This window comes from Ammospiza nelsoni, chromosome Z, assembly GCF_027579445.1.
Source record: "Ammospiza nelsoni isolate bAmmNel1 chromosome Z, bAmmNel1.pri, whole genome shotgun sequence".
In the NCBI taxonomy this organism is placed as follows: Eukaryota; Metazoa; Chordata; class Aves; order Passeriformes; family Passerellidae; genus Ammospiza; species Ammospiza nelsoni.
Genome location: NC_080669.1, coordinates 29,636,468 through 29,661,605, shown reverse-complemented (window position 1 = coordinate 29,661,605; position 25,138 = coordinate 29,636,468). Strand labels below are relative to the sequence as shown.

At 36.1% G+C, this 25,138-nt stretch overlaps 1 protein-coding gene across 2 annotated transcripts in view; it reads right to left on the bottom strand.

The window, feature by feature from the left end:
• CNTNAP4 (contactin associated protein family member 4) overlaps positions 1-25,138 on the bottom strand; it is a 208,017-nt gene that overhangs the window by 152,073 nt on the left and 30,806 nt on the right. The window contains exons 1-2 of one of the 2 annotated variants that reach the window (XM_059492754.1): positions 11,996-12,005; positions 10,619-10,729 (exon numbers count right to left, since the gene is read on the bottom strand). In XM_059492754.1, the coding sequence (XP_059348737.1) occupies positions 10,619-10,729; positions 11,996-12,005 (121 nt within the window). Of the gene's footprint in view, positions 1-10,618; positions 10,730-11,995; positions 12,006-25,138 lie in introns of those variants that run through there. The other variant, XM_059492753.1, reaches the window with a different exon arrangement.

Here is a 25,138-nt window from a genome sequence, read left to right as displayed (position 1 = left end):
TTTGGGCTTAATTAAAAACATCAGGGGTTCTATAAATGGGCTTAAATTGCAGACATCCTGTTTCAGAATTAAAGACATACAATAACCACAAACAAAGGGTTCTGCTTGCCAGATGTAAATCTATTATCCCTCTCAATAAAAGCAAAAGTGAAGATTCCACTTCATCCCTTCATTCTATATTTAGAAACCAGGTGCACTTCAACACAAGGCAGCTTAAACCCCTTTTAAAATGTTAGAAGTTGAAATATCAAGGCTTTCTGAAAACTGATTTATCAGTGAGCTCTTGCCAGTGTTTTTTGACAATTTACACTTTAGAGTCAATAGACACTTTTGATTTCCCATTAGAAAGACATTCATCTTTCTATAGCTCAAAGATCTAATATTAAAGGAAGACTTCAGCTGCTTTATATCTAAAAATAAAGAGCACAACTTATACCCATCACTCAAAAAACAAGTAAACTATAATGCTGAAAAACATTTTGATGGAATCTATTCATCCATTTTCTTAATATTTTTATTCAATTATTAAAATTATTCAACACTCTCTTTTAAAAATGCAGAATTTTCAATTGAATTTCATAGTATTACTGAAATAACCAGCTATCTGAAATGATGCTAAAAAGCACAAAGCATTCTGTATTGTACCTCTGTTAAAATTCCCACCTTCATGTTTTTCTTCTTGTAGCTTGCAACACTGGAGATCTCAATTGCGTGTATTTTTAAATCAATGACTGATCAATGACACTAATTATGTACTTAAAATGCCCTCTACATTTCAAAATTGTATTAGCTATACATGTAGTATCCTGCTCACACAACATATTCAATAATAAATCTATTTTGTTACATTTGAGAAATTTTAAAAGAGATAATTTCAACTTATCAACAAAAAACCAAATCATTAAATGAGGGATTATATTTTTCCTATTTTATTATCCACCATTCTTGTCCCCTATTAAGCAAAACAGGCTCTTTTAGTCTTCAGAGTACTTTTATTTTTTTTTTTAATTGAACATTGCAGCAAAATACTAGGCTAGCAAAGTTGCAAATGACCTTAACTAAGTCCTCCCCATTTTTCTGGACATTTACTTTCTAATTTTTTTAATATAATTATTTTTCACAAAATTCCCAGGTAATGGAATCAAAATTCTGTTTTGAAATTCAGTTCTTAAACAGTCTGGCAGACCCCTATTGAATTTTCAGGTTCACTGCAATATTTTGAGAAGCAATAATTAGTTTAGATTACAATAAATTACCTGTCCTGAGACATATTTGTTAATGTAGACAACAGTTTAATAATTTGGACTTTACTTTGGGTTTTTATTTTGTTTTTTCCTTTAAATCAACTTCCTCAAACAGCATTACTTAAGGTTACATTTCTCCCTGCTTATCCTTCTGTTCCAAAACAAGGGGGATTAGCCTTTTGGTGATGATATTGTTAAATATACTCATATCAATGTAGAATTACCAATAATTGCAAAATATATTTTATTTTTCTGTTCCTTTGCAGGTCATACTATTTATCAATGACCTCTTAATGTTGTCACGCAAATGGTACAGAGAACAATCTATGAGTGAGACATCCTGCAACCCATGCATGCTTCAGGCAGACAGGCACCTTAGCATGAATTGATACACAGGAATCTGATAACAGCACAATTTCTATTCAAATTAATTCTCTACTGAAGGATTACAGAATAAAAGTATGATAAATACATTACAAACACTCAGTTTCTGACCTCAGAATGCTTGCAGATCTGACTTTTGCAATGACTATCACTGCATACATGCAATTCTAGCATGTTAAGACACTGGAAAATAAAATACCCAAATCACCTTCTAGAAAAAGTTTGAAATAAAACACGTGCATAAATAAATAGGAAACCCTTCATCTTCTTTCTAGACGCAGTCATGATGACACTAATGCACAGCTGTATTTCAGTTGTCAAACAGAGAATGAAAGTCATACTAATATGTAGGATAAATGACTGTAAAAAATGGAGAAGCTTCTACCCCCAAAAACAAACAATCCCATAAGCAACACACCAGATAATCATAAAAAAATGTAATGTTCTTATTTTTAAGAAAAACAAATCAGCATTAGTGCTGATAGTCTGGATAAAGTCACACAGTATATAAAGAACAATGATTTTTATAACCTAAGATACTGAAGATTGAGCAGCTTAATTTACTGATGACCTTTTAGTTTCATTTAACATGGTTGGTCAGCTATAATCTACAATTACCAATATGACACTAGGAAGAGACCACAACAACAGAAAGAACATTAAAGAAATTATTTAAATTCTAGAATCTTCATGACACTGTCATTTAGGTCCCTGGTACTTTAAAACTGAAGAAACCTACAAAATCATACAAAGGACCTGGCATGCCATATTCATGGAAATTTTAAAACACACATGTGAAGGCTTTTTGGAGGATCCACATGTTCATAAATTATTTAACAGCAGAAAATTACTAATAGAAATATCTTAAATCCTACAACTTATATAAATATTATGATAAATTATAATCTATTGATTCTCAAATGGTGTTATATAATAAACTAAAATTTGACAGAATTATTAATTTTTATAAATAATAACAAAGGAAATGAAGAGGCAGGCAAAACAGCTCTCCAAAAAAGGGTACTTCCATGAAGGACTTAAAAATATTTATAAAAAATTTCTACTGCATTCATCCCAATCAGTTCCGCCCACTTTACCACGATATTGATCATCATACCATGAAATCAGAAAAAAACAAATCAAACCTGAAAGTACATTAGCACTTCTATTTTTACATAAACCTTCTGCTGATGTAGTTATTTGACCTTTTTCTACTACTTTAAGCCATTGGGAGGAGTTTTGGAAAAAAACTCCCTTGAGAGTGCAGCAGATCATTAAGTCAAGTACACAAAGTTGTCTTGCAAGCTAATACATCCAAGTTAATACAGCTGAACCACTGTAGCTTTATGTGATATTTGCACCAGGAGCAATGACTAGAATTAATTCCAACATGGAACAGGATGCCAGTGTGTTGTTTTATTCTTCTCTGTAGAGCTCCAAACCTTTGTTATACGCTCATTCAATTATCTACATGAAAATAATTTGTTACAATCTCTCTGATTAGCAGTTGAGGTACTGTAATAGGGAAGTTTATTGAAGAATGATGGATAGACTTCACTGTCCATTAAAAATCTCAAGAAAACGGAGAAACAAGTAGATTTTTGGTTTATTTTACACTCATTTTCATGACCTAGCACTAATTTCTCTGCCTAACTCTTTATATGCAACAGGTGGTAATTGAAAATTATTCTTCTGGAACTTAAATTATTCCTGTTTTGGGATATAAGACAGCTAGACAGAGACTGCTGTTTTTTATCTGGCCCCAAGAGCAGTGAAATTTATTCAAAACAGCTAAGTAATACAAATTCATGTCTTATTTCACTTGGCAAATGCTAAGTCCAGAGCAGGAGCAGTTTGGGACAGAAAGTTTAAAAATGTGTATGAAAAAGGTAGTATGTATACAAACATACATTTTGCTAACCTAGTGCCATTATCTAATAGATCTGTGTATTTCACTTATTCTTTATTATTACATCTATCTTTGAAAATAAAATCCTGCTGAACACAAATAAAAAAGCTGAGACAAGTCAAAGTCATTTTTCATCAGAAAATTCTACTTTATATATTAGTCAACTAAATATGATGAGTGATACTTTCTACAGACCTGTTTCAAGAGTTTCTGATGTACTTTCAGCTCTTATCTCTTATTTGAAGTAGCTTAGTTCATGATTTTTTGTCTCTTTGAGATACCTGAAGACGCAGATTATAACATAATATATAAATGTCATAAAAATTACAATATTTATAAGAATGGTATAGGCATATTTGTATGCCTATATGACACTGAGGGAAATAGTGAAGAGTATATTCATTAGAATAACTCCGTTTTGAAAAGCTTTGAGATTATTCTAGGAATCCTGAGCTCTCCGTTCAAACAATCGAGTATGGCACTAACACGGCAGTACGAGCAGGATGATGAAAGGGGAAAAACCCATGTCTCCTACGGCAAGGAAGCTGGTCCTTAAGAAGCTAAGGAATTCTATTATAAATGAGTTGTCAAAAGACGGATCCTTTGTACAAGTAAAGTCTCAGAACTTTTTGTAGGGGTGTGGCACAAAGAATGTTTTCTATTTTTATAGCATTCCCCTTTAAAAATGAAAATGTCATAATTCTCTAGAAACTGGAATTTATGACACTCACGCTTATTTTGCACTACAGCTGAAATTAGTCATTATTACATGACATAGAAGATCTTGTACTGTTTTAAGTCAGGAATTTTTCCAAAATCTGGTTTTATCCCATCTAGCAATTGGTGCTTTTTTTGGTTTTTGAAAAAATATTTAAGCTCCTTTACCCTTGGCCCAAACATACAAGAGAGAAAAAGAAGAAAATAAGATCACTTATGATCTATTTTTCCATCCCTCAAAAAATTAAAGGCGGCATGATCCTAAATTCTTTGTTACTGCAAAGCAATCCTGGGAGTCAAATTTATTTTGACTCTCTAAAGGATATATTAATGATTCAAATTTTGCATGAAGTTCAGCCTTTATCTAAGATTTTAGAAGTTTATTATTTAGAACTATCTAAACCCCCCAAAAATGGCTATATCCAAATTTCTATTTTTCATTCTATTAATTTTAACAAAAGGGACAGTAGACATGGGTTGTAGCAAACTTTTTTTTTGCTTCAAAATTTTTGAAGTCAATTTTTATTTAATCTTATTCTCAAGCCTGTTCAAGATTGCTTGTAAGAGTAGTTCAACACAAGTTTTTATAAAACTTGTTTTTTCTTTAACTGTTGACGTTTTCTGTAACTACTGATTGCTAGAATTCATTTATCCATTTTGACCTACTTAGTGTCAGTTCTCAAAAAATTTTCTATTCCCATAGCTATATTTCAGGTAGAAAAAGAGTCCCAAACAATTTCAAGAATGAAGTACCCTTATTAACATTTTTTACCTCTTCTGTGCATTTCACCATGGATTTTGCTATTCCAGTGATGAAACATTAAATAGCTAGCTGAAACCTCTTTTTATGCTTTATTATGCTTAAATGAATTTTGATGACAAGTCTGAAATTAAGTTTCTTGAAGTAACTGTACAAATATTCCAACTCATAAATGTTCATGAAAGTACAGTGGGCTGCAAATATTTAAAATATTATTGAGTCTTTGATCCTATTTACTCACTCTGCTTAAGTGCAATTTAGTTCCTTCTTTCTTTCTATCTTTCTCTTCCTTTTTTTCTCAGTTTCTCACCCCTACATGCTTTTGCAATATTAGAATCACACCATATACACATATAAACAGAAGATATAGCAAAACAAAAGCAGCATAAATTCAAAATTTGACATTAATGCAATAATACTCCTTCAAATTCTACCTTTATAAGGCTGATATACCCCTGCGAATTTTTAAAATTGTGTATATGCAACATATGCATGTGCAACACCGTAAACAACTTTTCTATGTGCCTATAGGCATAATTTTTTAAGGTATCTAAAACCCTTATTAGAAACATTTTCTGCAAAAGAAGTGAAAGTAAAATGGCATTAAAAACAATTTTCTAATTAATATGCTGAGAGATCCATGGTAAGGCTCTTGCTAAAAGATATAATTATTGTAATAGTTAGCTACAGGAAAGAAACCAACCAAAGAAAACCAGTTTGATTTCTTCTTCAGAAACTGCATGGTCCTGTGCTTTTACTGGACAACAGTACATCATTTGGTCCTTTATGAAGAAATAACTGTAAAAGTTCTTAATGTTTTTTGTTTAAAAGCAAAAGACTCAGATTGTTACTTCTGCCTTTTTCCTAACATATATACGTACATTAACAGGTAAGTCATAAAAATGTGTCATAATGTTAGACACTTCAACTTAGATTTGCTGTTTGTTTATAAAAACATAATGATTAACATCAGACTTGACTTTTTTTTTATTCTAGTTTCCTTTTGTTGTTCCCTGTATTAAAGTAAAATGTCAGCTTTAATAAATTTTATTTGCATACTGCTGAAATGGAGGGGGTAAGCTTTTCCTAATTATCCTTTGGTGTCATACAATCCTAGCTGCAATTAAGTTTTTTTAATTTGTCTCCCATTTTTTTTTATTTGTTAGCATTACATTATGAAGGCTAAACTGCTTCTTATAAAAATTGATGAAAACTGACTTTCTTATTGTGTAACAATTTTTTTTTTCTTTAACTGTTGACTTGATGTTTTCTTTAACTACTGATTGCTAGAATTCATTTATCCATTTTGACCTACTTAGTGTCAGTTCTCAAAAAGTGATTAAAGCATACTGTTTTATAAAAAAAAAAAAGTATGGAGTTTACTGAATAAACAATCCTTTAAATATTCCTTGTAACAAAAAGAATGTGATAAAGCGTAGGATATTCAGTGTAATGGTAAGGTAAAGGTAATGAAAAAGACAAAGAAGTTCCATATATACACCAGAGGGGAAAAAAAATACACCTGCTGTTAAGGCATTCAAAATTTCAGGCTGCTTTTGAAAAACTGGCAGGGTAAGCTGACAGCATAATTAAAATACATGGGTTTCTTCCTACTTCAGGGAAAGAGAAAGCTGTAAGCCAGTTTTTTTTGGCTACTTAACAACTTCTATATTCAATTTTACTCTGTCATATTTTGATCAATTAATTGTGTGTGAATATGGGGCAAGATAATCACAGCCAAATCCTTATCCAGCTTATTTAGCTGTCCAAATATTAAGGCTATTCCAATGGTATGTTCACTCTTGTAGAACAACAGTCTTCTGAATTTTTTTCTTGCAAGGTTTCAGAAGTTCATTAATTCAACAGAAGGCCTGTGTTCTTGAGTATAAAGGCTCATGGTGTGGTGATTCATAGTGCAATTAATGTATCTTTTCCAAGGGTATTGGAATGGTGAATTAGAGAGTTCGTACAACCAGCCTGACAGCCCACTGCAGACAAAACCAGAAAATGCTGAGCTCAACAATGACACAACCTTCTCTCCATGTGGTAAAGGGCTCTTTCACAGTTCATGGCTGGGGGTCAATACATCAAGAATTTGCAAACAGAACAAGCCCTCTGTAGCACCAGATTTCAACTGAGTACTCATCATGTAAATTATTGGCAATGAGTGGACAGAAACACATCCTTGATGGTCCTGGTTAGGTATTGGTATTTAAATTCCTATCATTATCCCAGGCTGACATGTTCTGAATGCTGTCTGCTTTTTCTCTCCTTTTGGGATGCCTCAGTTCGCCCTATAAAGAGGTGCACTTTACCTTTGTTCTTTTTTCCTTTTTGTTTCATTTACTCTCTTGTGAATAGATAGTAAAAAGAGAGCGCCTCCCCTGAACATTTTTTGTGTCACCTATTCCCACTGGCATAGCAAAAGAGTCTAGAATTTCAACCACACTTTCAGCATCCAGAATTTTAGTACACAGCTCAGTGGTAAAGTATAAAGCTATATAGAAAATAAGAACGTCTTTTTTTCTGCTTGCTTGCATGTAAGTTTGTTTGGTTGGTTTTGGTTTTTGTTTGCTTTGGTTTGTTTTGGTTTGGGTATTTTTTTTGCTAGAGAAGAAGCTAAGAGGGATTGCTAATTTATTAAATCCCCAAATTAATCTGAGCCACAGCTTTGTAGAATAGAGTTCCTCTTTAATAGGTATGACCTCTGCTCTTTCCTCTAAATACTTTATAACTCACCCTGTTAAAGTGTTTATTTATATTATACATTTAGGTATATTTATATTGTATATTTGATTGATTACATATTTCTTCATAATTGCTTTGCCATGCTTAGTCACTATTTCACCAATCTTCATTTCATTATGCATTTCATCATAAATGATTTGTCCTTACTTCCTTATAATCAACAAAAGTATTGAACATAGCTGGCCTTAGAGTTTCCTTTGAACTTCTCTGAAAACACCTTTACATAAAAATGATAAATGCATTATGAGGTCCACCAGCTAGATCTCAATACATTTAATTTGAACTGCACTGATATGGTGCTACTATTTAAAATTAAAAATTCATACAAAATTAGTCCAAAAGTCAAACTCTACTTATATTAAATTCCTGCATTTTATATCTGCTAGCCTCAAACAATTAAATCATGGCTTTAAAAATTTTATTTTTCCATTAAAAATATTCAACTGCTATTAGTGATTGGAGTTTTTTGACTTAGTTCTTTTTACTTAATTTTTCTATCTAATTTTCCAATATTGCAAGCAAAGCTGACGTCAGAGTAACTACTTTAGCAGTTACCAGAAGTATTCATTAGCTGTGCTTGAGTATTGAGTATCTGAAAACTTCAGGGAATCAATGAACTAGTAATAATTAAAACTCTGAAGAACATTTAATGAGTTATTCCTGGATGTTATCACTTTCCCTAACTGCTAATGGATTGGAAATTTTTTTTTGTTATCAAGGAGTTCAACCACATTATCTTTCTGCTTTACAGAGAGAAAGCTCAAACATATTCTCAGTAAGCTGTTTTACTAATCATTCACTGCTGTTACCATTTTTGCTATGTCTTCACATAAAGTACATATTGTACTTAAGCCTAAAAAAAATTTCTTTCCTCAATCCCCTTACTTTTCCTATTGATTTTCTACATTCAGTAAACACAAATCTACACAGTAAAGTACCATTTCAGTTGCAACTTCCCACGTTTCTATTACATTTCCTGCTATTTTTTAACTTTCCACTGCCAACTGAAACAGTGGAGGTGTAGATAGACATTTAGTTTATTTCTTTATTGATGAAGGACAACATTTTGACTTCCATGTAATCTGTGTAAAAATACTCAACTATTTTCTGTCAAAAATACATTTGATTTTCCCTAACTTTGGCATTTTAAGAACCAAGCATATTATTGTATTAAAACCACAATCTGCTTGTCCTAAATGAATGTTAGGAGGTCACAATCTAACTTTGGCTGGAAAAAAGAGAAGCTTTTGTTCAAAGTAGAGAATGATCTCTATTAAATGCACACCCACCTCAAATTATCACACAATCTCTTTTAAAACTCTAATGATGTGTTTGTTGCTTTCATAAAATCACTGACAGCCCACATCATATTTTCCTAACAGATGCTTTTTCCAGTCTGTATGGTTTAGCAATCATTTCTTGTGTGCCTAAATGTTTTTGTTTATAACCACGTATATAATAATAACAAGCTTTGTTCCATCCAAATAAAACTTTCATGTATATACACCGATAAATATAATCAGCTTTTGCACAGGAAATTCACAAAAAAAAAGCAAAACAAAAATTCAATGTAGAAAATGTATTCCTGGTTCCACATCAAGTAGTGAGTCTCTACTCTCACCGAAAAATAAAAAAAAAAATATAAGTTAAAACTAATTTAATTAGGACTAATTTACTGAAGACTGAAGAAATTTTCATCTCACATCTACAGCATTCCATAAAATTATGTCTGAATGATGCAAAAGATTATCTAGCCAAACAATCTGGTCATATTATTAAAAAACGACAAATGAATACAACATTTAAACCTGTACTCTGTTCAGCTGCATGAACCTGAGGTACACAGAATGAGAAGGCAGACAGCCACAATCTTCTAATTAAGCTACCTGCTGTTTTGTATCTACATGAGTTCAAATGAGACCAGATGTAAGGTTATAAGCATTTCTAATGTGTGCATACGGTACAGGGCAAAGTAAAGGGAATTATAAATCTAAAAAATCCATTTTAACATGGCATAAACAATTTCATACACATGAAAAGAGCCAAATGGAAAAAGCTTTCAAACATAAAGTTTTAGGGAAGACCAATATGAAAATGCTAACTTTGGTGATAATACAGGCATTATTTAAAATTCTAAGAGCATATACTACTTCACACTAAGGGAATTCCTTCCAGGATATATAATTTCCACTGATATCGCAACTTCATCCGAAACAGAAGCTCATGCTTATACTGCGTACCAGGTGAATAAAACAGATAGGGATATTTCTTCTTCACAATAGTATTTCTATCTATCAGACATAGCAAATATTCCAGTAAATCATAGAGGTTCAATGACAGAAATTACTTTGGCAGGACAAAATATTATTAAGATTTCATATACCTCTAAATTAAATAATGCAAAATACAACAATGGACTACATGAGGGACATTATATATGGGTATGAATTCTCTAAGGAGAATACCATCACTAATATTGTGGCTGAATTATTAAGAACTAGATTCTGACTTAAGATGCAATATTTTAGTGAATTTTCCAGGACAGTGCCTTTGAAACAGTTAATTCATCAGATTCCTCATTGGTAATAACTAAACAGAAGTCAGTATCCATAGATGCTGCCTCTTCAATAAGTTCACAGAGCAGCTCCAGCCACTGAGGGCTCATGTTCTCAGACAGCTTACCACAGGGTCAGAAGTCGAGATTCGTAACGTCCTTGAGCTGGGACTACACTGTCATCCGTGGCTGGTATACAAACACCAGACAAAAATTATTTGAAAGATAACATATGCTCTTGAGTATCTAAACTGTTTTCATTCCAACCCAGAATTAACAACTGACCAGTAAAAATCACTCACCCTCTCTTCGATTAAGCCTTGCAAATCCAGGGCTGTGACTGCTAGACAGCTCTGATGAGCTACTGAATGATGACTGAGGCAAGGCAGACACCAGCTGATCATCACAATTATCTGTCAATGAAAAATATCATATTCAGGTTAATCCCACAGAACCATGTACTGGAACTGTAACATAATCAGCTCTGCAACTGAGAGCAGCATATCTCTAAACATTTCCTCCAGCGGTAGCATGTGCAGAAGTATCAGTACTGAGGCACAGGTTTTGGGTTTCTTTACCCAGTATTTCATGAGACAACCAGACAATAATTTACCATAATTTTCTTTAACCAGCTGGTTTTACCCACTTCTGACTTAACTTCTGAGATCACACCAAGGAATGGTTCACTGTCCACTCACTATGATTTACATAAATAGCAAGTGACACATTCAATTCTCTGCTACAGCACCAACCTACAACCTCACCACATGTTTTTTTATTTACTTTTGACCTGATGCCAGCACAGGTCTTTGCAATCACTTTTAATGTGCAATCACATTTATTACAGCTGTTTCAACAAAAAAATCATAAAGCCAAGCAAACTGAATGAAATTAAATAAAAAAGTTATCTCACCCCTTTTTAGCACAGTGAACATGACAAAATGCAAAATTTTTGCTTTTCAAATGGTATATGCATTTGACACAGACACAACAAAATAATCATCTCACAATTATTAGTATGCAAGTCCTAACATCATACAGAATAAAACCTGAGCATTTCAGAAAAAGAAGACTTAACTGCAGTTCACAATCAATTGTGAAGAAACAAGCAAATGGTAATCAATACTCTAGCTTTAAATGCCTCTCCAGCTGAATTACTACAGAGTATATGTGTTCATTCTCCATTTAAATTTGAAATGTATCAATTGAGAATCAGTATCTGATCTAGTTCAGCTGAAAGAAAATTAACTTTAAAAAACTCAAGTACAGCAAGTCCTTCCCTAACTCTACTGGGGCTGGCATCCGTTCTTTAGAAAAAGAGGAAATTATGTCAAATTTTAGTCTTTAAGAAGTGTTTCTTTTCAGGACAATCACATTCTTTGGATGCAACTAGTAACTGACAAGTCATCGGTGAATTCTTCTTCCAACCCTTCTATTTGTCAACTAGGATTCACAGTCAAAACCCATAAATATTAATGAATACAAAATCTTTTCCTTAAATTAATAATTGTTTCTGTTAAGTAATTATAGATATTTCTAATTAACCGCAGACTTTAATGTGAATGTCTCAAGGGGATTTTTGATCACATTCAAAAATTTTGGTTTTGAAGTTGTTTAATTTAGTTCTTTGAGGAAAACTCTTTCTAAAGGAAAGGCCTAGTAGTGGTCTTGACTGTTACAGTTAAACATTCTCTCCTAAATTCTATAAATAATATCCATTCACAACAAACAACAGGTTTAAATCATTGCTCTTGATAAAGTCACATATGCCATATTCTATCAAAATCAGAGTACTTCTCTCATTAAAAAAAAAAACTAGAATAAAATTATTCGTACTTTCAGAACTTTATTTCCTGTTCTAGGTTTACACAATAAAAAAGGAAAACAAATTATACTATTCTTTAGTGTCCAGCTACAAAGTCATTTTTTCACTTCATTATCCACAGACTAGATTTACAATGGTGAAAGAATTCTACTTGGTACAAATTGTCCAAGTGGTAAGCACAAAAAAGAAAAAAAAAAACTGAAGATCTTATGAGTAAATGAATTGCACTGGCACGTCTTAGAAAAGGATCTCATTAGTGAAATTTCTTTACAGCACAGAAAACAGAAAGAACTTATTAGTCATAAATTGCATTAGAAAGAGAATGTCATGATGCTGTGCTTCACACAGAGAGCTACTTATGCTGCTGATTCAAGGGAACGCTTCAACTGTCACTGATCCCGTTTCTACAGCCAAAGCCTACACTGTAAGCCTAGATACCAAGAGGCGTATTAAGAGGAGAAAATAAAAGCTATTTTTCCTCAAATCTATCTGCCTGATATACAATCAAGGACCCACAGAATCACAGAACAGCTTGAGTTGGAAAGGACCTTTAAAGGTCGTAGATCCCAACACCCTGCTATAAGCTGGGACACCTGCACTTGACCAGACTGCCCAGAGCCCATCCAACCTGATCTAATGTTTCTGAGTGTGCAGCCTATACAGCCCCTCTGGGTAAACAGCTCTAGTGTTTTACCACCCCCATAATAAAAATTTTCTTCCTTGTAACTCATCTAAATCTACCCTCCTTTGTTTCAAAACCATTTCCCCTTGTTCTTTTGCTACAGACTTTCTTATTAAGCACTGAAAGGGCCACAACGAGGTCTCCGTGGCAGCTTCTCTTCTCCAGACGGAACAATCCCAGCTCTTTCAGCCTCTCCTTCGAGGCAAGCTTCTGCTCCATCCCTCTGAACATTTTTTCAGCCCTCATCTGGACCTGCTCCACAGGTCCATGTCCTCCCTGTGCTCAGAATTGCAGAGCTACTTGCAGCAGAATGTCTCATCTCTCTCAAATGCCTCATATTTTAAATATTGATCTTCTGGTGAGAGGTGACGTGTTATGAAATGAATCATCAGGAATGAGAGCATGCCATTAATACACAGAAGCACTAGTAGATAAACAACAGCAGGCACACTACTTTTAAATCACCCCTGGGTATAACTTCACAAATTTCAATTCAAAATAAACCAAAAAAAGCTACATTTCCGCTGGATGGATGATACATCTGCCTTTGTAATGTTAGCTTCTGCCAAATACATTTTTCACCTTTTTTCTTTTTAATGTACATGTTGGAAAGGAATCAATGGTACTGAATTATTCTACCCAGATGGTCTAATACATGTGTATTTGTGAAACACACATATTGCTTTGAGATATTCCCAGAAGAATTCTATGAGCACTTAGCATTTATCATATAACAGTTTATGTCAAACTTGATTTATAATAGAAAGGCACATAAAATTTTGAATATTAAAAGAGGTATTATCCAAAATCCAACAGAACATGATATGGCTTTCTGCCTTTTGCACAATATGAGAAATGAGCAATTTGTCACAAATAGATATACACTGAATAATTATACATTTATTTTACAACAGCGACTATGCTTTATTTCATGAAAATTACTTCATATAAACTTCTGCTTTATTGCTTAGCACATGTAGCTTAAAACATATTCTTGTGGCAACTTCCATTGTGCAATTTAACTCAAAATTTAGTATGAATTCCAGAGTGAAATCAAAACACTTTGTAAAAATTGTCAAGAACCAGATGGCCAGTATGAACTTGTTTCTTAATGTAAATAAACATAAATGAAAGAATACTCTCTACAGGGTGACAATTCTGTATACTTTCACTTACACTGGAAGATATTCTACACAACGGAAACACTCTATGAATTCAGTGCTTTCTCACATGGTAACAGTGACTTTTCATTTCTCTTGGACAGCCTTCCACTGTTCAACAGAACACATCTCGCTGCAGAAGGTAATGTAGGGCTTTCTGGTGATATTTCACACAGCTTCTTCTAGGCTAAAGGAACACTTAAGTAGACCATTCTACCACAAGATTTAAAACAAGGCATTTTAGTTAAAAGTTGTCCATCATATAGCATTTATTACATTTTTTGTGATAAATATATATTTTCTAAACAATACACAAGAATACCAAAAGCATGAAGAACCCCTGGGTTTCTTCAATATGCACAAAAATCTGGTAAAAAATAAGGTTTTGTGAAAGAAAAAATATATAAACAAAATACATATTATCTGTTATTCAAGAAAAGTTATTCAAGCTATATAAGGCATGCCTTTCCATATACTGTAATTCCAGTGTGGGTTTAATCAAATTTACAAAGCAACTGAGACATTTTAAAGGAATAAAACTCTGAAGTGATGCATGAATGAAGTATGCCTATCGTTTCTCTTCCAGCTCCAAACAATATTCCATTATGCATACACAGAATAAGCCAAGAAATTTTTAATACACAAATACTATAAATTACATAGATCATGCCATATGAACTACAATTAAAGAGTTCAAATAGGATATCATCCTATAATAATAACAGTTACAATAACAATATTTTCAGTTATCATCACTATGTTTACAACATTATGGTTGAACAAATAAATTTTGTTTCTTCTACCAAAGGAGCTGCTTGCTGAAATAAAAATTGTAATAAAAATAGCAGAATACTGGGACAATCTGAGAGTTATTAAGTCAAAATACATGTGTGTATATTTTAATTTCCATGTAGTGAAAAAAACCTAAATTCATTTACAGGCATAAACCTTTTCTTTTCTGTGAAAACTTAAAAAATATATGGCACTGATTTTACTTTGAATGGAACAATTTATTTGTCTGAATTATCAGCTTGGTCCACAATAATGACTAACAGATTTTAATGATTTTCAATTTGAATGCAAATTCACTCTAAATAAGCAAATGTCAACATACAGTGTATAGCTACCACAAGTTGATGTGAAAAATTATATTCTGTTCATAACTATCAAAAACGTACATGCATTTCATCATCACATTGACTTTACTCATGACATATCTCAACTCAAACTAAAACACCCCAACCCAAGTGCATACACAAATTAATATATTGCAATTTCACTTATTTTACATTTTAATGAAATTATTTTCAGCTATTATATTGTTTCATGCACCTTTTTTTACTAAAATTCAATTTACTCCAAGCTCCCTCAACCAACAAGAACTACCAACTCCTTAATTAACTATTAAACTTCTCATAAGGCAGGACAGAAGTAACATAGAAGGAAAAAATTTACGAAGTTTGACTTCCCAAGAAACCTATCAAGTTCTTCAGTTTTATGAAGGAAAAAAAAAATGTTCCAGTAAACCACATGAAAACAACACAAGAGTAAAAAAAACAAATCAAAGAAAGTTTTGCAACTTTTTTTCAAGTAGGGAAAACTAAATACCTAATCATCAGACAAATAGAACAGCTAAAAACAACTAGAAATGCAATCATAGTGGAACAGAATAGAAGAGGCAACAGCTCTGGAAGTCTCTCAAAAGTGTAAAAGAATTCATCTTTCCCATGCAAGTAAGCCCTAAGAAGGCTCAACTTTGCTATCAACTTTTAATAAATTAATGTCTATGATGAAAAACCTCATGAAAAGGAACAAGACTCATACCAATAAAGCACGTCATACTGTAGCAACAAGACTAGTGCTTGCTAAAACCTAAAAAAAGGTGCCACAAAATTTGCCCTCCAACAGATATTTATTAAATCTTTGGTTCTGTTATGTGCACTTTGAAGTTTCTTCTCCCAACACTGTGAGAAGACCACATATTCTCTAGCCTGTCTACTCTTTTCAACAAAAGAGACTTTAGTTTCCCCAGGAGTGAGCACCTATGTCATTTCACCTAATAGAATTTTTAAGTATGCTAATTGTGGTAATTTAGTCTTTGGTCAGAGTGCAGGCTTGTAATCAGTTCCAAAAGAGTCACTGAATTTAATGAGATTCCTATGACATAGGTGAAAAGAGGTTTCCCCTCTCCTTGTTTTCCTGAGAGGCATTGACCATTATGCTGGTCCCAATCTTAGTGAAATCTTCATCAATAAGAGAAATGAGAAGTCAACAGATTTACAGACCATTAGACCTTCACAGTCTTCGGCTGCCTAGCAACACAAGATGCAATGTCACTTCAGATGACCCAGCCTGTCATTACTGCTGCTTCTATATGCTTATGCTTGCATTTGCCTCCTGGACAGGGATAAATTATCCTTTTTCAGAGAGCTGAAGAACTTCTTTATCTCAGGTCTAGTCCTGGCTATTTGTAGCTAGAAGCTTAAAAACAGCTCACTAGGAAAGTTGCAGTGTTTCACTCATGCCTTTTGATAGCCACCAGTGTTTTCCATTCTTCAGCTCGTTTTATGGAACATATTAGGCATTTCCACATAATTACATTTCAACTGCATGTAGTAGCCAAATGAGTTCATAATGCCTTACTTCACTAAGGTTTCTGCTGTTTGCTTATTTGAAAGATGTTAACCTTTGAAATTTTGAAATTTTACTTGTGAGTAGCTCAGGCTGGTTTTCTTAATTTATTTATTATTTAAAGACCAGTTTTCATTAATAGATTTCACTTATTTCTTGAAGATGGTGGAAAGAGAAGGCAGGGAGCTGACTGATTAAGATAAAAAAAGAAGGTTCTAGGATTTTGAAATAGTTTTTCTGCAAATGTAAAGACTTTATCAGGGACATAACCCACATGGCAGGGCTGATGATTTTCTTGAACTTGAAAAAAGTCTTCCAGTTTTCTGATCATCTTCTCCAGACAGCAGCTAACACAAATTCAGCACAGGATTCTTACACTTAGCAGTCAATTCTTCCTTTTGTATTCACATCAGTCATGTGACTTGTACTCTAACAAAATATATGAAATGCTGTATTTTCTTCCTTTCAAGGAGCCATCCCTTTCCACAACTGCAGCTATTTCACGCCAACAAGAAATCAAGAACAGCTAGTGAGTACAAAAAGCCAAATTTCCTCTGTGTTCACAGACAGCCTTGTTGCTCTCCGGGGACATGAAAGACTTTTTGTGACTAAACACAGCAAACGTAAAATGACAAACCAGAAGGAATAAGATAAACACTGCAGAAATATAGATCAGAATTTAATTATACAGGAATGGAAAGGATACAAAAAATGTTTCCCTACAGACACTTGTGAAGATTGACACCTTGCAACAGATCTTCAATTGCTGAAATGGTTGCTATATGGCTGGAAATTATGCTTTCCTTAGGTCTTTATTTGTTTATTTTTATTTTGCTTTTATCTGCTGACATGATACTTTTGTTATATATATATTAGGGAAAGGGAGACAGAAAATCATAGAGAGTTCTGAAAATCCGTGATCAAGTGAAATAAAAGACTTTCTTGCTCTGAGTACTCAGAAACCAGCCACAAGTCAGAAACTCTACTACTACTAACTGACACGAAAGACAAGGGAATTAACTCACTCCTGATTCTCTTGGTCTTTTCCAGAAACCTTCAGACAAGGATTCAATGCAAGGCAAGTACTGTCACTAAAACTTAACTCTGAATTCCTACTACCATTTGAAAAGTTCTTATAGTAAGTCCAAAGATGATTATATAAAGACTGTATTTTTTCATAGATTCCATTTGCATTTTTTATTTGTGAATTCAGTAGTGAAAAAGCATATGATCCAAAAAAACATTAGACTAGGACAGATTAGACCTGAGAGGTGATGGGGGAAATTGATGACTTCCAGTTAGGAACTTCTTATTCACTTTGAAAGAATAAGACAAAATTTATTAATTAAGCAAATATGCTTCAATAATACTTTTAGATTAACTTCTTCAGGATGGATCCTACAGTGAATCAAGTAGAAGGGCTTGTACTAGATGGACAAGTTTTGTGTCTTTTGACTTAAAGGCCTATTCTTCTCAAAATGAGTCAGAATGGCAAAATTAGGATACTTTCCAAAACATCACAGAATCAGAGTTTTTTGGTTATTTGTTTGTATAAACTCAAAATAATATTTAATTAATATTTCTATTTCTGAAATATCATGCATTTTCATTGAGTTTTGGTGGGGATCTTAGCAACTTGGACTACAGGGTGAAAAAAGTGTTTAGTATAAAAAGACAGTAATAAATTAAATGTTAGTAAGTATGATCTTGTGGGTAAATAAGATCAGATCAAATTATCCAGTAGGTCTAACAGAGTTTTTTTTCTAACAAAGTTATGAAAGACTAATGCACTTTATAATGTCAGTTGCAAGTTTTTCAAGCACGTGTGGTAGAAAAGACAAGGTTTTTAGAGAGAATGAAAATGAATACATACATTGTATGGGAACTGAAAAAATACTAACAGTTTATAATTAAAATATTTAATATAGATAAAAAGCACATAAACTTTACCATTAGCATTCATTTTTTCCTATGTCATTGTGCAACATATGAAAACTAATTTTGTAGCACCATGAGGTATGGTCCTCTCATGAGGTATTTCCTTAACTTTCTTGCTGGTTGATTAAATTTTCACCATCTTAGCGCTATGTCCTAGTGTTTTTAAATTTGGAATATTTTATTAGAAATAAATTCTTTTCATCCAGAATAACATAATCAGATAATATATCCATGTTTCTCGAGATCAATAAAATCTTCTTTAACACAAGAGAGGGTATTTTACATGTCTTGTTACCAGAAGTACACAGAAATCTTTTTGCTCTTTCCTAAACCAGCAGATGCAGAGAGATTTCACACAAAAGGGGGAAAGAGCTGTTTGTTTGGTTTGATGAAAGCTTTGACTGTGATTTAATTACCTCAAATTTTGCAGTACAGCAAGATCCAAAGTTATCTTTCATATAGAAAAAATCTCCTTTCTTCACTATCAGTTGTACTACTTCAAGTGAAAGTTTATGCCAATGGTGATAAAATTACCTGAAGAATTCTTAAATAAAACAAATTATTTCAGTCTTATCCAGCAAGCCCTATTTTCCACACCCTGCATCACTTTGAAGGCATACTTTGAACAGTCAGCATTTCCAGCTTCTTCTTGAACTAAAGGTACAAGCAGAAATACTGGTAGCAGGGGTCATTCCTCTGGGCTGAAAGCAAATTTTCACCGATTACTTTCATATATCATATCTGTCAAATTTGCTTCTCAAGGCCCAAGATGCTGTTCCATGAAACACGGGGTATGTCTCCAGCTATCCTGTGGTTGTCTCCACCATTGAGAGCATGTAGCTCTTGCCTTGGTACATCTGCAGGAGCACGACACAATCAAACCTTTCCTTATTTGCATTTTGATCTGAGTCAGTTGATTAGAGCATGGTGCTAACAATGCCAAGGTTGGACGATTTGATCCCTATGTGGATCATTTCTTTAAGAGCCGGACTCAGGGATCCTTATGGGTCCCTTCCAACTCTGAATATTCAGTGATTCTGTGACTACTCTCTAGCATACCACAGAGGCTTTACTTGGCCTGCTTGATCCCAGCACCTTCCACAGTTATGGACAACCTGGGATAAAGAGCCCATCCTTTCATCACAAGCCCATCTGGGTGTTGCATCTCTTCCCTGATGAGGCGTCATGGGCCCACCAAGTCAGAAATAATTCACCCTTATGGTGCCAGTCCAGCTTCTCCTGAGACATTTTAATCTTGGCAGCTCAATCCACCTGTCCATTGTTGTGATGTTCTTCAGCAGCCCAACTCTTGGGCACATGAGTTGTGCATCTCATGTACATCTCATTATGAACTTCTACAGCCAATTTCTCTATCCAGGCAGTCACATCCTGCCACAGTTCAGCAGCTCAGGTGGGTTTGTCTCTGTGATCCCAACTGGTCTTTTTTCATCCTTGCAGCCACCTCCACAGAGCATCTGACACCATTCATAAGTCAGTGTAGAGACAGAGTGCTGGCCATTTCCCTTTCAGCAATATCTAAAGCCAGGCTTTCAGCTCTGACTTGATCCACCTTTTCCTTCAACAACTTTTGTGACTCATCACATAGGGCATCCATTTTTGATGCACCCCTGCAGATGGCAAGATCCATCATTTCAGAGCATGTATCACTTTTCATTTTCAGGTAGCTGATTATATTGAGTGGTCTCCTCAGCACATATCTTCTTCCCCTCTTCCTATGATGATGATGGTCCCAAATTTTTGACTTCAGGCCAGTTAGTGATGACTTCTGAGATCCCTGGAATATTGGGGTTTCGTATTTGAGCTCGCTGTGTGAACAGCACAACCCATTTACTTCACATCACATCAGTGTCATGATATGCAGAAGGCACTTTGAACATCCATCCCAGCACCAGCACTCAGGCAGTCAGGAGGAGCTGTGCTTCAGTGCCAATCACTTCTGAAGCAGTTCAAATCACTTCATAAGCTGCCTTTTTTCATTTGGGGTGTAACAGGCCTCAGATCTTATTTTATTCACAACTCCAGAATCTCATGAGTCATCCTTGAGTCTCCCTGGATAGTTTTTGCCAGTCTCCAGAAAGGACAATTCTCTCCAACAGCAGTGTAGAGTGCATTTTTTGTATCCTGTCCTGTTCTGACTGGCTCAAGGGCTACTGTATGAACAATCCCCCATTTAATTTGTTCAAAATCTTGTTGCTGCTCAGGACCTCAATTAAAATTATTCTTCCAGGTCACATGAGAGAGAGGGTTTACAATCTGACTGTGATCTCGAATACACATCCTCCAAAACCCCACAACACCCATGAAAGGCTGAATTTCATTTTTGCCCGTTGTGGGGGACGTAGCTGCTATTTTGACCACATCCACTGGAATCCCAATGACATCCGTCTTACCATTCATCCAGGTTCACTCCAGGGTTAATTTATGCAGTAGCCAGTAGAAGACCAGGACAGTCAGGTTATTCTGTACCACCTCATGTCATTGAGGATGACCTGAGGTGGTACAGAATACCTTACAGGGTGCAGGGGAAGGGGAGAAGGGCTTCCTTCCCATCGAGCAAGTGTAGTGGACCGAGAGGTGGGGTAACTCTGGTTTATGCTGGTTGGAGTGGTTTGGGTGCGCTGGTTCTGTGCCAGAGGGAGTGGTGGGGGTTCAGTTCTTAACTGCAGAAGGGGCAGTTGAGTATTGTCTGTTTTCAGGGGTTTCCTTGGTGAGCAGTAAGATTTATTTTTTGCACACTCTGTTGTTAGTGTTATTGCTGTTATCATTTATTTCCTTATCTCATTGCTGTTTCTCATAAATTGTTCTTATCTCAACTGTGATCTTTACCTTTTGTGCCTGAAATTCTCCTCTCCAGCCTGCTGCAAGGGCAGGAGGGAAGGCAGAAAGAAGCAAGTGAGCAGAAGTGTGGTCTGGAGAGTCCCAGTAGGAACACTAAATTGGGGAGTACTATTCCTAAACCATGACATCAGTTTATTCCTAAAAACTGAATTTACTGGGGAGGCCCCTTCACCTTACTTTCTTTTATGGCAAAACCAGCCTTCAGGATTATTTGAATCGTCTTCACCTCTTCTTCAAAACTTCCTCTGCTGTGTTGCCACACATCATGATGTCATCACTGTCCTGAAATTGTTCTTTTTCACTGCAGTCTGGATCAATCCATGGCAAATGGTGGGGCTGTGTTTCCAGTACTGGGGCAGTCAGTTCCAGGTGTATTCCATGCCCCTCCAGGTGAAAACAGACTTCATTCAGGCCCTGACAGTCCACTGTCAGTTTCCATTCTCCACTGGACCTACACACTGGCCATACAGGGCTGTTAAAGGGTGAGCAAGGCTGGCTGGCCACTCCCTGGGTCTCCATCTCACAAATCACCTCATGGCTGGGGACACAGAGTCCCAGCTGTGCAGTTTTGCTGGCAGTGCAGTGATGTGGTAGCGATCAGCACCTGTTCCTCTTTGACCCTCAACAGCCCCACAGCAGAAGGGTCCTCTGAGAGACTAGGCAAGGTATTCAGCTGTCTAATTCCCTCTGTCTCCATAGCAGCTATTCCAAAAGCCTAACCATGACCTTTTGGGTCCTTGAAAAACCATCTCCTGAGGTAATCTATGCCAAGGATCCATGCAGGTTCTGGGCTAGTCACAGTGGGGTGTTTTGCCATTCATTCCCAGCCAGGCTCACTCCAGCTTCCAGTGCAGTCAGGTATTGGGATTCCCTTGTCACCCCAGAAACAAGAGATGGATGCTACCCCTACACATCTCAATGGCATGAGATGTGCTCTGGTGTCAACTAAAGCTTTATACCCTTGCGTGTCTGATGTGCCAGGGAATGGGATCCTCACAGTCCAACAGATCTGACTGTCCCTTTCCACTAGCTGGCTGGAGTCAGGGCCCCTCTAGTCCTGGTCATGGCTCTCATTGTAAATATAAACTGAGGTCCCTTCAAGGGGTCCACAAGTAACACCAGCCCTCCTATTCTGTCTGAGGGAGGATCTGGCCATTGGAAACTGGAGTGGCATTTATCCCTGAAGAACTTCCTGTGCTACCTGTTTTTCCTTTCAGCTTATGTACCCCTGCTGTTAGTGCAGAAGTGGGCTTTCCATCCCACTTCCTCATGTCCTCTCTGTGGTCATGTGGGTAAAACCCCATGTTACCTCATGGCATGGATCCTCTCTCTCACAAGCATGGGATGCTTGCTCCCCACAGAAGAGACTCTGGTCCATTCTGGCAGGGCATGGGACATCTTCTTTCTAATTTATTTGAGTCTTTTGAGTCTGTCTGCAGTCCTGGACAGGTTCCACAGACAAGTTACATTTTGGCAGGGAGGAGAAAAGATGATCTTCACATTCACAGAGTCAGGTAGTCACCTGAAGCATTGTTTGTTCTTTCATTGGTATCAAAGCTGATGGGATGGCCTACAACAGTGGCACACTCTGTACAAACTTCTGCCACATGGATTGTGTACACTGGTCCTCACATGGATCTACAAAGAGGTCTACAACTTGTTATTTGAATCATTATAGATTACCTCCAGCACAGCTCATTCTCTCAGGTACTGGGTACTTTTCTCCATTGTGCTCCAAAGGCTTGGGTGCATTATTAGATCACCCTTGAGAGAACACCTTTCTCTCATTTAAAGAAGACCTCCAAAGGCCGAGAGTTTCTGTCCTCTTCTTAATCCCCTTGTCAACACCCACATCCCAGAATAGGGATCCCAGTTGCTTGGCTTCACTAGCATCTAGTTTCATACCATGGGCCATGATATCCCAGCATCAGAGTGGGCGTGTCACATGGGGCCCATTCAACTGGCAGCTGAAATTTATTTATGTATCTCTGAGCTCACCCAAGAATAGAGACTGGATGATTACCTCTTGCTCTGTCACTTCCTCCAGTTCTGACAGCCCTGTTTCCTCTTCATTCCTCACTAAGCTAATGGATTTGTTCTTGGATCTTATTTTTGTATAGGAGCAACTGCTGCTGGCATGGGCTGTTCCTCTGGTTCAGCTGCAGTCGGAATGGCCTTGCTGCCTGTTGCTCTGCTTTCCTCTCCTCCCCGAGTGCTGTATAGTAACAAGCAGTGCCTGGTAAGTAGCAGCCACAGCCCAGCATGTTGTAAAACTTCGTGCCTCTCTGGAGCTGTCACACAATTTATCTTCCAGATATTCTGCCACCTAATCATGGTCCTGTAGTTTTTCAGGGGCAGACTTCTGAACCACTGGAGCAGAGCAGTCCTTTGAAAGCTGACCCACTTTCTTCCACCTCCCATGCCATTCATCCACCCTCGAGGGCAGATGTCTGAAAGACCCTCCTAAAAATCTTTTTTGTCACTCCTGTTGGCACAAACACAGGTGTGAACCACACTCAGACCTAGCAACAAGAACATGCTTTCCTTAACATCAAAGAGAAATTCAAAATTCTCAAAAGCAATTGTAACAGGCTTGAAGGAAGAAAAGGTGGGGGGTGAAAGGCTGCAGAAATTAATGTTGCCCTGTTCTTTCCAGTGAGTACAGTTATTAACAGATTCCCAAAGGTAACAACCAAGGTAAGGATAGCGCAACAACACTGAATACACATTCCAAGTTGTCTTCATTGCCCTTAATGTTCTGATGTCATAAGCTGGTATCACACAGTACAGCAAAAAAAAAAAATTGTGATCCCTCTCCCTGCTCTGAAAAAGAACATTATAAGGAGCACATAGTGCATATATAGAAATATATACAGATTAGGTACCACAATCACATGAGGAGACCAAACAAATTGCGACCAGTGACTCTGGATCTAAACCGACAAATTATTAGATCAAATTTGTTTCCAATCTTCTCTGGAAACAGAAACAAAATAAAATAAAGAACAATAAAAGTAACAATACTAATGATAAAGTGCACAAAAAAACGAGAGGAAGGATTCACATTGCTCACCCTCTGTGGAAACCCCTGACAACACCCAAACTCTCTCTCTTCCAGGCTACCTAACATGAAAAGGAGCCCTTCCCCCATCCCCAGAAGATGATGTGAGGTGGTACAGAAAAACCTCTGGGTGCTGGCCACGTCCACTCCCGATAAAAATTCATTCTGTCCTGGCTAGAACCAGGACACCTCATAGAGATGTCCCTAGTCAGTTTAATAGCTCTCTGCTGGACTTATTCCAGAAGCTCCATGTCTCTCTTGTTCTGGGGAGGCCTGAACCGGACACAGCACTCCAATTGTGCCTCACCAGGGCTGAGTAATAAGATCACCTGCCATGAACTACTAGCAATCCTCTTCCTAATGGACCCCAGGATCCCACTGGCTTTCCTGGCCTCAAAGGGCACACTGCTGGCTCACGGACAATTTGTTGTCCGACTCCCAGGTGCTTCTCCACACAGGTGCTTTCCAGCAGGTCAGTTCCTAGCCTGTACAGGTCCTTGTTCCACTTTTGCATCATCAGCAAACTTGCTGAGGAGGCAGTCTATTTCTTCATCCAAGTAATTCCATTATTAGCAGCATGTAAGTTGTACCCCAGCATATGTTACTGACAAAACAGGATTCGATTAAGTACGTGTCTCTCAGGCATCCTTCTAAACAATGCTCAAT